Source organism: Stegastes partitus, unplaced genomic scaffold (genome assembly GCF_000690725.1).
Source record: "Stegastes partitus isolate 25-593 unplaced genomic scaffold, Stegastes_partitus-1.0.2 Scaffold489, whole genome shotgun sequence".
NCBI lineage: Eukaryota > Metazoa > Chordata > Actinopteri > Pomacentridae > Stegastes > Stegastes partitus.
Genome location: NW_007578220.1, coordinates 140512 through 154050, shown reverse-complemented (window position 1 = coordinate 154050; position 13539 = coordinate 140512). Strand labels below are relative to the sequence as shown.

Below are 13539 nucleotides of genomic sequence, written 5' to 3'. Positions count from 1 at the left end.
TCATAGACTATATGTCACCTTTTGAACTAAACTAATCGAACCGTGAAGCAAAATCATGTGACTTGGTTAAAGAAAAAACACATTTCAATAGAAGGGGAGGAAAAAACCTCGAGTGAAACTGCAGGAACAAAAGACATTCAGAAATGTTTCACTTGGCAGCTTTCGGGCCTTTTTTGTATGTTGTTTGTCAGGTAACAAAATGCCATGCTGGATGGTGGGTGTGCCGTCGCAGCGTGGTAATTTAACACCTGAGCAGTTTGACACAAAAAGCAATGAATTACAGTGACAACAGCGGTCACTGCAATGGCATGTCGTGGCTGCAGTATTAAATATCACTGTTGAGGTTGCAGGTTACACTTTAAATTTAGTAACTCTGCAGCAAGCGTTAACTTCATATAAAGCTGTATGCTGTCACATTTATGCTTTTTTTTTTCTCTCATAGAAATGCTCACTAACTCTGTTGGTTTGTCTCCACAGGCTGCCATGTGCTACGTGCATGTGGCTGCACTGGTTGCAGAATACCTGCACAGGAAAAGTAAGGCCGTCCTTTCAACTACACACACACACATGCAAACATTAACCTTTGTTTGTAAATTACACATACAGTGAATACACAGCAAGCAGTGTGTTCAGGATGAATAAAAACAAGGATTTAAATGACATATTTGACTGAAATTAATACGACTGCACGCAACTATACAATGCAGCTCGCTTTCACTAGAGACCATGCAGTCTTTCTATTATGGTCCTCCTAGAAGATTTCCTGTACTTGTGATAAAAGATATGCCGGTTTGTTTACTGTCTGTTGCCAGATACAACATGCAAACACTCACACAGACTGAAACTATTATACAAACTCAGAATATCATGAAGTTGTTCTTTTTTTTTTTTTTTTGGTCATTTTTATCTAATGCAAAACATCCTATCGAATAAGCCCCTAAACAAATGTGCGCTGTTATCTTTGAGGAATGCTAAAAGACAAAGTTGGCTTGTGAGGTGCAGCCGTTAATGCATGACAACGGTTATCTCTAACAACATGTAGTTGGTATCTAGACCGCAGGGAGCAGAGTGTAGACACAGTGTCTGCTTTTATCATGTTACTTATTATTGAGTAGTCACAAGACAGCAGAATGGAAAATATTTTATCTCTTGAGTGACACATGTTTGTACAAAAAACAACTTCCTCAAAGTGATGTAGATGTGAGCATAGATTATTCCAATTTGGTTGTTTTTAGTTTGCATTAAAAAAAAAAAAAAAAGTTCTTTTGGACATTTACATGAACCTTTTTCTTTCTCTCGTTCTTTTGTCAGAGTTGTTTCCCAGCGGCCTTGCAGCTTTCAAGAAGATCACATTTAACATTGAAGAAGAAGCTGCCATGAAGGAAGACACTGGAATGCAGGATGTCTATTACACTGAGGTGTGGCCTTTGGCACAGAATTTCCTTTTTTTGGCACGTGAATCGTGATGCGCCAGAAAATACATTAGGCAGCTCATTAGTGCAACCTGGAGACTTTGATATGACCTGAGACAAACAAAGTCTGCCTTTTGTGCAGCTGCTTGTGTTTAGACATCATTTGACAGTTGAGAACTTTATGTTTTTCAAAATAAGATATGAAAGATCATATGTTTTTGGTATCTACTGTAACTTTGGATGTATGTGTGGTAGTATATTGAAACATATTTGAATCCTCTAAATGTGAATGTCTGTTAAAAAGAGATCTGCTTTATCTGTTCTGTCCCTTTTTAGGAAGTGCTGGTCGAACATCTCGAGGTGTGCGTGGAGTTCTTGTGGAAAGCTGAACGCTATGAGCTCATCACACACATCGCCAAGCTCATTATTCCTATTTATGAGAAGCGTCACGAGTATGAGGTACAGTGTTACCATGCTTCCTATTAGATACAGCGAGTTTTTAAGATGACACCTCGATATGATATTGGTGTAAATCGTCTTATGTTTCATAATTTACCTCCTTTGCTAACTGGATTTCCAGCCCCTTATTTTCTATGGTTTGCTTGTCACTCCATAAAAGCACCTGCTTCACTTACATAACGTGATACTATTTCAAGGAAGTTAGAGTGTCTTTACTTTCATCCAATCGTTTTCTATTTTGCATACCTGCTTAACCTGTTCAGAGTCCTAGAGGCCTCGAGTCGGACTTTTCAAACGAGGTGACAATGACTCCCAGTGACAACATGATTTTTCGAACCATGGTAATGAATTGTTAATTCCTTTAGTATTGGCGGTGTAGAGACCAGAGCGACTTTGACAAAGACCGCATGACTGAGTCAGTGCCTTTAAGAAATTGCAAAGCTTTCGTAATGCTTCTGGCCAGCAGTGGTGAGTGTTTGGTGTCAGTGGGGCAAACCACAAACTGGTGACTGTCTGTAGTGGAACATGCCGGAATAAGTCTGATCCACAAAGGCTCCAACTCATAAGTCATTGGATTTAAAGGATTTGCCATTGGTTATTATTACAGGGCTCATGTGGAGTCCTCACCTCTGCAGGTCGGAGCTGCAGCATGCAAAGCACCAACAGCATATTTGGCAGCACTGACCATAATATTTTGCCTCTTTATATCACATGGTGACACACTGTTTTGCTCCTTTGAGACAACAGTGTGCTGTGTTATGAAGTACAAGCTACAAACAGACTTTAATTCTTACTTTGTAAGGAAAGTGCATATCTGAAATTCTTGCTCTTGCTCTCTTCAGTTGCTCAAATAAACAAACAATTAAATCGCTGATAGCATCTGTTTTCTCTCTCTAGAAACTAAGCCGGCTGTACGACACACTGCACAGAGCCTACAATAAAATAATGGAAGTGATACAATCGGGCCGAAGGCTGCTTGGGACGTACTTCAGAGTGGCCTTTTATGGACAGGTGAGGTCAACGGGCAGCTTAAATGGGTCACTTCCCAGCATGCAGTGCAGGTTTGGTGTAAGTAAATTGGAATGTAAATAGAATGGGTGTGGTGGTAAATATTTTCTTAAGCAATCAAATACTTCATTGCGTTAAAAAGAAGTAATTCCACAGTATATGATATATCACCCAAAAAACATATATATCAGAAGGAATAATTACCTTTTCCAGAAAGCTATCAACAAGCTGAAGCAAGAGCAGATATTTATTGTTGGGAAAATGGAGCGAGCTGACCAGTGCATTCCCAGGATGTCTCAAATCATGTGACCGGACAAGTCGTGACAAACAAGTTTGATTAGCGCGCAAGACGGGAGGATTCATTTGCTTTTTTAAATCGATGTAGTTGCAGTGGATCAACATGCCTCTGCACCACTGCAGCAATTTTGGAAGCTGCACATTTATTTTATGCATATAATTGTTATGTCTGACAGGAAGCATTTATCTGTGCACTGGGCATCCGCTTCCAGCCAGCTGTAGAGTTGTAAGCAACAAGGACTGCAGTGCATCAGAAATTTTAGCTTTACAAAATGTTAGAAAACAGGAGAACTATGTAATATCAAGGACATTACTAGTTTTACTTAGTGCTTCTGTTACAAAAAATATATATATTTGGAGAAGTACAAATGGACATTATGGTCCTCTGTATTGTTTTAATGGACATCCAGTGATGCTGTTGCAAGTGTTAAAATACTAAGTAGGATTTTCAGTGTCCGTTTAATAAAGTGAAAGTATACTTAGCAAATTTATTGTGCTGCAATCTGCACCGTTGTATACTGGATTTCGCAGTGTTGTCACATGTTTAGTCTGTTTTTAGCGAATGCACAGACAAAAACCATAAATATTCTGAACAAAATAAAATATCTGGAGTGAAAATTGTAGTTCCGAAATCATCTCTTCGATAGCAGAGCAACAAGGAGGTCGAGGTTTGTGGAAATATAAGCAAAAAAGCTGCTACGGTTGGATATGTATGAGACTTGTAGAGAGCTAAGTAGTTTTTGTTTCTTGCAGCACATTTAAAATAAACGATCCATTTTTCTTTTTTGGAACAGGGCTTCTTCGAGGAAGAGGATGGGAAAGAGTACATTTACAAAGAGCCCAAACTCACTGGTCTGTCTGAAATCTCCCAGCGGCTGCTGACGCTCTACGGGGACAAGTTTGGGCCAGAAAATGTCAAGATAATACAGGACTCAAACAAGGTGCGGCAGAGTAACGGAAGAAGGAAAGGATGGGAGACACTTAAGATAAATAGCTATGATATGCTATTTCTGACTTGACACAGCGGGTGGCTCGATTAGCTGAAATTAAGTCAGAATGAAAATACTTCCTTTGGATCTGCAGCCCTGCTCTTCTGTTTATTTGGATAATATCATATGGTCAGCACAATATGAGAAATGTTAACTTTATTCCCTATGCTGGCATTGTGGAGTCTCAGTTGATGGGTTGAACAGTTGTTGCTTTGACTGCTCTTATTGTGTTGCTTCAGAAGTTTTAAGTTAGTGGTCTGTTAAAGAGTCTGTTGGGGGGGGAGGGAGGTGAGGCAGTGTGTGATGTAGCAGCCAAGTGGTAAAGGCTGGAAATATGGTCACTTCGATGATATTACAAAAATCTGAGTTGCTTTTGGATGAGATTTGTATTATTCCACAGCAACTCGAGGCTCGTCTCATTTAAGCCTCTTCACTCTTCAGCTGCCTTTCCATTTTAACTACGACAGTATAACTATTTATTCAGCCGTTCAACCTGTGTTTATATCAGAGAGATCACTGAGGGGTGACTCAGTGACACTGAGCAAAACCCCAAATACAAAATAAGTCGCCATTATTTGTAAAACACGTTTAAACCGATATTGACCCAACGTGCTTTTTCATAGACAATAATTCTGATGTCACAAATAAACCTGACTAATTTATATAATAAGGCTACAGTATGCTTTATTATATAAATTACTAATTTTTCTATTAGAGTTAAGACACTAGAATATTATTCATTCTATAAATTCACCTGACTAATTTAATCTAAAGACTGATCAACAGCTTCGTTCCACAAGCTGTCAGAATGCTGAACTGCTGATCCGGACATACAAACACTTCTTTATTTAATTGCTTTTATTTGTTGGATCCTTAAGAAATGCTCTCTCGTCTTGTTTGTACGGCTGTTGTACGAACAGCAAAATGACAATAAACTTGATTTGAATTTGACTTTAAAATGCTAAGACTTAGACTGTGCAATATTTGTTATTATCTCAGTGTATTAACTAGTTTTAATTCAAATTATTCTCTTTAAATATTCAAATATAATACAGATTTATCTGGCTAATTTTACCTTTTAGACCCCACAATGTTATTTATTATACAGATTAACCGTGCTTGAATTAGATATTCATTTTAAGACTCTATTTGCTCTCAAAGAGGAAGCTCACATGTGCAGATTCAGATGTACAATTTTTGTTATGCTAATTGACCTGAATGTTTTTTTTAAGGTTATTCGGACAATATGACCTTAAAAAAAACAATAAATAGGAAAAAAACATGAAGATGGTTTGTTATAGTAAAGATTGTAAATTAAAATCCAGTAATATGAGAAACCCTAAAGCTTGCAAACAGCATAAATATTTAAAAGATGAATTAAGTAATAAGCTGTAAAATAAAACACAAATATTACATCAAACTGTTACAAAAAGTTCTTGGGAGGTTTAAAATTTCTCAAATGTCCAAATGATAGAAGTGTGGTCATTTTAACGAGGTGCTTTTTTTGTTTGTTTGTTTTGTTCCATGAGATGCTCTAAAATTAAAAGCAGACTTTCCAGGTTCAGCCCTGACTCATGGAACATGAAGCAAGAACCAGACAGTACAGTCAGTCTGTTTCAGCACAGAACTATTCTAGAAGGTAGCATGGTAACGTTTTATTCAGGGCTGTGTAGATATAAAGATAACGGTGAGTTTGACTTCTCCTTTGAAGAGAAGATCGTCCAATCTTATCAATGACAGCAGACAATGACGAGTACCATAGACGTCACTGGTGTAAAACCTCAGACAGAGTGATAGATAGAAGTGTAAAAGAAGATGCATTCCTGTTAATCACCATAATCTGCTGTGAAAACTGCCCCCGTAATGCTTTTCTTACTAATAAAGTCGACCGCTCGCTCACAGGTAAACCCCAAAGAACTGGACGCCAAGTTCGCCTACGTCCAGGTGACGTTTGTCAAGCCGTACTTCGAGGAGAAGGAGGCGCCAGAGAAGAAGACCGACTTCGAGAAGTGCCACAACATCAACCGCTTCGTGTTTGAGACGCCGTACACGCTGTCGGGGAAGAAGCACGGCGGGGTGGAGGAGCAGTGCAAGAGGAGGATTGTTCTTATAAGTGCGTAAAACACACTCGCACACCAACACTTCGCTGTAGTGTCTGACATCTGGAGTCAACACTGACGGCAAAGCGAGCCTCCGTCTCGCTCATGTAGCCTAAAGTTGTCAGGTTTGAATGAATAATACATTCATCTTTGTCATCGTGGTAGCACGTTTCAAAGTGGCATGAAAACAAAACCCTGACTTCATTTGTAAGCCTCATTGTTGTGTGCCAAAACATGAAAGTTCACTTATAGAGTGCATGTGCTCTGTTCTGTTTTCTTAATACATGTTGACTGCATTATTAGATTGTGCATGTGAGCCGTGACCTAGTACACGGTAATAAACATTAACAGATGGCTACTGCAGCAAGTGGCAGCTGGATGCTATTCATCATTGAAACCCCCCCTTAACTAATGTTATTCTTTTTTTGTTAACCTAATACATGCAGTTTTCAGACACCTGTTACGATTCGAGGCTTACTAAAAAGCAGAACATGCTCCAATGATTGACTGGCATCAAAACAAAACACCGTGTCGCCTCTGCAAGAACAGTTGTCGTGTGCCTTTGTTGTCACATTTGATTGGCAACACCTGAGAGATCACCTGAACCCATCCGGTTTTTCCTGCCCTTCTGGCCTCCAGCTGCCAACACGTTTCCGTACGTGAAGAAGCGGGTGGAGGTGGTCGGGGAGAAGCAGGTGGAGCTCAAGCCGGTGGACGTCGCCATAGATGAGATGAAGGCCCGGACGGTGGAGCTGACCAAGCTTTGCTCCAACCAGGAGGTGGACATGATCCAGCTGCAGCTCAAACTGCAGGGCTGCGTCTCTGTGCAGGTAAAGGTCGCTCAGAGGAAGAAAAAATAAAGCATTTCCAACACCTGCTGCATGGCAAATCACACACAAGATGTTTTTATCGTGCCATTGACCAGTTATACACATCTTTCGCATGACAACATAAATATGATTTATTTAGCGTTTACATGAAGGTCTACAGTCTTCAGGAACAAAAGTGTTCATAAGACGACAAACTTCAGTCCAAGAGGCCATTTCCCAAATAGCGCTGGGTTTATTTTAACCAATCACCAGAACATTAACTGCCTTGCATCATGTCGGTCTTCCTCATGCCACCAGAACAGCTCTGACCAGTCGGACCATTTACATGGAGACCCATGTGGGTCGGGCCCTCGGTGGATCGGGCTTGCTCTGGCGCATCTCGTGAGAGCTTCATCTGATTACGAATGATCAAGAATGCCTAACAATTTCAAACATGTCTCGTCCCAGGTAAATGCAGGTCCCATGGCATATGCCAGAGCATTCCTGGATGACAGTAAATCCAACCAGTCTGGCAACAAGAAAGTAAAAGAGCTCAAGGATATTTTCAGGTATGCCTTTTCATTATAGATAAACAGCCATGCTGCTTGTGGGTTTTCAGTCGAGTCATTCTGTGGAATTCCTCATATTATTTTTTAATAAGAGTGCCTATAAATTACTGACACTTCTTTCTTTTGTTGGTGATCAACACCCCTTTAAGCTTTCCCTTTCGTTTTCAATCATTTCAGACGTTTTGTGGAGGCTTGCAGCATGGCTCTGGACATTAATGAGCGTCTGATCAAGGAGGATCAGTTTGAGTACCACGAGGGCCTGAAGTCCAACTTCAAGGAAATGGTCAAGGAGCTGTCAGACATAATCCATGAACAGGTAATCTTCCTTTTGTGAGCCCAGACTCGAATTTTCCAGTGAAGGGAGACTTTCTTTATTGCAACTGACATGAGAGCTGTCTTCACACCCAGAAACACATTTTTTCTTGATGACAACAATGTTTTGTTTCGGTTTTGATGAGCTTGTAAAATGAACCCAGGCCCTCTTAGTTCACCCAACTTTTTTTTTTAGTGGAAACTTGCATTCTTCTAAATTTTGACACTTCCTTTTTTTTTGCTGCGAATGTACAAATATCAGTTTCAAATATCAACTATTGATCCAGTCAACACTACTAATTGCTCCGGCCCTGTAAAAACCATTATCGCCTCAAGTGCCATTCCCTGTATGTAGTTACAGTTTTGTGAAAGCTTTGGTTTTCCCAGCGTCACAATAAATGGAGTTTTGTTTTACTGGCGATCGAAACTGGCTTCTAGAGAAATCAGTAACCAAATCCAAACTTGGAGACTTCATTCAACTTCTAAAATGTAATTTCTGTGTATTAGAGTTACTTAGAAGTTTTTTTTTTTTTTTTTTTAAATGAAAATAACAGCTTCCAGCATTAAAATTTCTCAGATATAACTTTCTCTCCACTGCAGCTTGAGCACACCAGCTTACCGATGCTCACTGTAAAACTACTCTATTAGAAGTAGTTCTACTAGAATCAGTAAAGTACAAACAATATAAACTGAGCTAAATCAGCATATCATGTCCGTACCTAAGAATCATAATTACAGTTTTCAATTCTGGCACGTGTTACTAAGTGTCTTTTTTTCACAACGTGCAACTAAAATCTTTCTTGGCATGTTTTTGGAGTGGCTATTATTTTTTTTTATCGCACTCATAATTACGTTACAGGTTCATTATCCTGTTATTTTAGTTCTTTCTATCTGCAGCTCACTATGTAAACACTCAGAATGGGATGTTGGGCCTATAATAGCAACAACCAATAAACCTGAGTGGTTCATTATTATGGGAGAAAACATTACTGGCACAGAAAGAGCTATTATCAAAGTGGTTAGGTTGTCTAAATATATGCCCTAATGTCGTGAAAAATGCTGGCCATGAGTCATGTTTCTTCGGGTAACACGCAGCAGCCTCCATCGTAGAGTCGCAGCTTTTAGAAATAGACAAACCTCAGTCATGCTTCTTGTTCCTTAGTGTTTGACATCGATCACCATCGGACTTGAAGTGAGTCATAATGAGTTGCTACGGGAAGCTGTGTTAATTTAAAGTCTAGGAATTATTGAAAACTGAATTTCCTCCTGAACATTTCCTGGAATAATGATTCCTAGTGTCACAGAAGGCAGCTCACACACACATCAGCCAGTTCTCCAAAAAAAAAACAACCTCTCAGTAGAAATAGGCTGATTTCCACAAGGATGTGTCGATTGCAAACATGGCTTAGCTTTACTGGTTAAAAGCCGCTACATGTGGACTAAATGCTGCAACATCATGTTGAAATGAGTTAACATCCAGGAAAAGCTACGCCTCATTTTCGCCTACCAATCGTGTGCTTTTCACTTGGTTTTCTTCCCATTAGTAGAATGTGTCATAGCTGTGTTGCAACTACCATAGGTTTGTATTGGCAGGGGACATTTCAGCCTGTAGTCGCTCCTGCTGGCCTTTGATACTGCTGTTCTGAGTTCACCAAACTAACTGGTCTGACTTTTTCTCCCCATTATGCTGGCCTTTAGCTTTAAGGAAAAACAGGTAACGTGATCTTTTAAGTGTGTTGATGCTCTCAGTTGTGTCCTTTTGTTTGATAGACATTCAGTCTGCACCTTCATAGTTGATGTCTTTCAGGCATTTTCTGTTTGTATAAAAAGGTAATGGTCTTAATTATAGACAAATCAGACTAGAAGTGAATGAGCTAGGGGAAAAAAATGCATTTAGCTAGAAGGTAGTTTTGGCAGATGTGGCAGCCATTGTTTCCCTCCTGTGATAAACTTGCACTGTCACTCTGAGTCACTCAAAGTATTTACAATGTAGGTTGTAGCCAACACAGCCACGACTGATGCGGTTGAAAACAATGCAAATGAGAGGTACCTTTTAGTCAAATTGTGTTTATCTTCACACTGGCGTCTTGGTTAACGTTTGGATTTTTGCATAGGAGAAATACAAGCCACAAACCGATGGTAGGTCGTCGACTACGAGATGGGTGATACAGAAAACAAGACAACAAAGCTTGATGAAATGTGTACACTCAAAAACAAAGGATGCATTGAAAATAGAGGCCCCAAAGTTGAAACTCAAAAAAAGTGAATATACCCACTTATACACAGTAAGTTGGAGAACCTGTGATTGATGTTCTCCTAAAATCGTGCCACAGTCTGCATGATCTAGCTGTAAAAAAACAAACAAAACAATAAAGTACTGCAGACCTGACTCGGGGTTTATCAATAGTAATCAGTTTATGGGAGAGTTCACACAATATCTAGCATAACATCAACCTCTATGGATGGCATCCAAGAACGAAATCTTGCTTGCTGTTTGGAACCAAACTGCAAGAATAAACCTGTCAAATTACATGAAAAAAATAAAAATAAATTAATAAATATTGATAGCACGTTGTTTGCGATGAGATAACTTAAGCTCTGATGGGGTCCAGCGGAGGCATCGTTCCAACAGTGAAGGATGGAGGTGGGAGTGAAGTGATAAGTGCAAAACGTGTTATGGAGAAAACATATGGCTTCATGAATGTTGACAGGGAAAATACTGGTGAACAAGTCTCCTGAAGCTTGGAAGAAAAGGAATATTGCAGGGTGATAAGCATCCAAAGCACACTGCCAATGTCACTCAAGGGTTTCTAAAGGGAGCTGAAAGTGAAAACTGAGCCCTGGCTGAGTTTGTTGCCAGACTTGAGTCCAATAGAACACATTTAGGGTTTTTTCAACATAAAAGGCAGAGCAACACGACCCCTTCAGCCAAGAGAAACTGAATGAGTTCCTGAGGAGTTGACAAAGTTTCAACTTTGGGACTTGTATTTTCTGATAGAATCAATCTACACTTTTAGTTTTTAAATTTACATACCCGCTTGTTCAACTTGAAGTCTTCACTATTAGGACTTTTCATCTGACATTGAAGTAATGTTGCACTTCTGTAGTACATCAAAAATCAAAAGCGCAGATAAGAGTCAGTAGCTTCCTTTGTTCATGACGTTTAGATTCATCACAGTTCCTTTTATTGCTGCGGAATGTTTAGTCTTTCCTGCTTTTACTGGCAGCGTCCCTTAAATTATTTGCAGTGTGCATATCGCCTATGACAAGCTGTAGCAGACTTGCTCAGGCACTGAGTGGATGAATACCTATTGCCTTGAAACTATGTGATGCTGTTGCAGAGCAGATAAAACAAACTGTTTAGTAGCTAGGAGTATAAACACAACTTTCCAGAGTGGAAGAACAGCTTTAGAACTCTAAAGAACTGCCCGTATAATCGGTTTGTTCAGCAAATCAACAAGTATTTATAATAAAAATGAACTAATTGTTCAAACAAAACAAAATAAGGTAGTGCTGTTACTTTTTTTTAATCATTTTTATGCTTGACACTTGATGCCTGACACTTTCATAGCTTTATTTGATGCATTTCATCGCAGAAATTCCTTGTCTCAGTGCTTGTCCATATGTGCTGAATCATATGTGTCACATCCCATTGAGCCATGTGTACGTTAACCCTCATTTTGTACGAGTGTTTGACTCCTTTGTACGTTTTCCTTTTCGGCTCCAGATCTACCAGGAGGACATGATGCGCTCGCTGTTACAGAACTCGCTCCATGTGTTCCGTGCCATCAGCGGGACGTCCACCGACCTCGCCTGACCTCCTCTCTGTCGCCACCACCCGCCCCTACGTATATCCTCTTTACTTCCCCTTTAAGGACCACAACTGGGTGATAACGGGGCGGCTGTCAGTTTCGTGCCTGCCCCAGCTATGCTTGCCAAAACCAGGTGCCATTTCTGTTGGGATGGTTAAAGATCACAGCATAGCACATGGACATATTATTCAAACCACAGCAGCAGTATTTCTGAGAATGTATCACAGCGACACCAACTAAATGTCTGCATGTCAGGTTTAGGTGTCATGCTGAGTCATGCTAGGCTGCACTGCACTTTTTTCTGCCTTGGCAACAACCTGCAGGACTGACTGTTAGTTCAAAGCAATTCTCCCCTCCTCCGTCCTCTCTCTGCAGCGTTGCCCTTCACATCTATGCAGGACGCCACACTCCTTCCAGACTGAACTTGAGACAACTTTTTTGTTTCCAGTAGCATTTCCTTCATTGCGCCACAGTGTTCTGTGCCGTGCTTGTAGGCTGAGCAAGATACTGACTCAACCAGTTCTGTTGTAACAGGCACCCGGAACGAAAGCACCGAGATACTCTGCAAAGCCATTTGTTGGTTTTTCTAGGTGAGCAGATTGTGATAAATGGATAACTCAGAGCAGCAGCTTAGAGCGAGCGTTGGGCCAAAATTACTTCCCTGTTTGTTTAACAACAGGCCTCTCCCTGCTGTTCCAAAGTCATGTAAAAGAAAAAAATAGACCTCAGGCCTTTAGTAAAGCTGATAAAGCTAATAATGCTGCTTTTAGGAGTGTTTTTTTGTAGCTCAAATACATTTTAAAGGTAAAAAAATCTCTATTGCTCAAAACAATGTCTTAGATTGTACTAGAAGTAATGAATCATGTCAAAAGAGAAACGAAAAATGTGATTAGAAATTCTATCGAAGCTTTAAAACAATCATTGAAACGGTTATTTTTGGAAATCAGAAAAACAGGATTTGAAGACGGGATCACAGGTAATATTTACTTCAGGACAAGAAGAGTTCCTCTCATCTGGGTTTGGATCCAGTGCCTTCGTGCTCTGCCTTCTGAAATGACTCCCTCATCTTAAGTAATAAGAAGCATCACATGCTGGTTATTCACAGTATTTCACAAGTGCTACACTGAAATTAGCAAATAGATTAATAATATTTAAGTAGATGTACATAGTTTGTTGACATGCTGTAAATTGAAGTCTGTATCCATGTATGTTTGTATGTACTGTATGTATGTATTATATTTGTTACTTTTTGGACTCGTGTTCAGTCCACAGAAATGTCCTAGCAGAGAGATTTTTTTTGTTTTTTTTTTCATTTTTATTGCATTGTATACCGAGGTGCAGCTGCTTGTCAAACTTTCTTTGTAAAGCCCTTTTTTCCAATAAAACCTGGACAAAACATTGAGACTGACGGATCCTTCTTGTGCTTGAAGACGGCAGCTGATAAAATCTCAACACAGGTTCCACTTAAAAGCCATTTTAAAGCTCTGACACCTTGCATAAACAAGGAAACAAGATTGCAAATGGAGCTTGTGTTTTGATCATGTTGTCACGTGTCACAGACCTGTACAGTCGTAGTCCGTAGAGCTGTCATTCGTCTATCTTTTGCTTTTCCACAATGTTTTGAAACCTGATCTCAGGGATGTTCTTCTGCTACAGCATATGTGGGATCGTTATCTGATGTTAGGTTTCATTTTAGCTTGTAGCAGGTGTCGGATGGGCTTAAAATCAGGCCTCTGTGCTTAAGTTCTTCCAAAAAACAAACAAACAAACAAA

The 13539-nt window shown here is 39.8% G+C and overlaps 1 protein-coding gene across 2 annotated transcripts in view; it reads left to right on the top strand.

The window, feature by feature from the left end:
- Nucleotides 1-13168, top strand: part of dock11 (dedicator of cytokinesis 11) — a 63897-nt gene extending 50729 nt beyond the window's left edge. For both annotated transcript variants that reach the window (XM_008287166.1, XM_008287164.1), the window contains 10 exons: nt 478-535; nt 1312-1418; nt 1749-1871; nt 2769-2882; nt 3971-4117; nt 6068-6278; nt 6904-7094; nt 7542-7642; nt 7820-7958; nt 11682-13168. In XM_008287166.1, the coding sequence (XP_008285388.1) occupies nt 478-535; nt 1312-1418; nt 1749-1871; nt 2769-2882; nt 3971-4117; nt 6068-6278; nt 6904-7094; nt 7542-7642; nt 7820-7958; nt 11682-11771 (1281 nt within the window). In that variant the 3' untranslated portion in view covers nt 11772-13168. The remainder of the gene's footprint in view (nt 1-477; nt 536-1311; nt 1419-1748; nt 1872-2768; nt 2883-3970; nt 4118-6067; nt 6279-6903; nt 7095-7541; nt 7643-7819; nt 7959-11681) is intronic.
- The last annotated feature ends 371 nt before the right edge of the window (nt 13169-13539 follow it).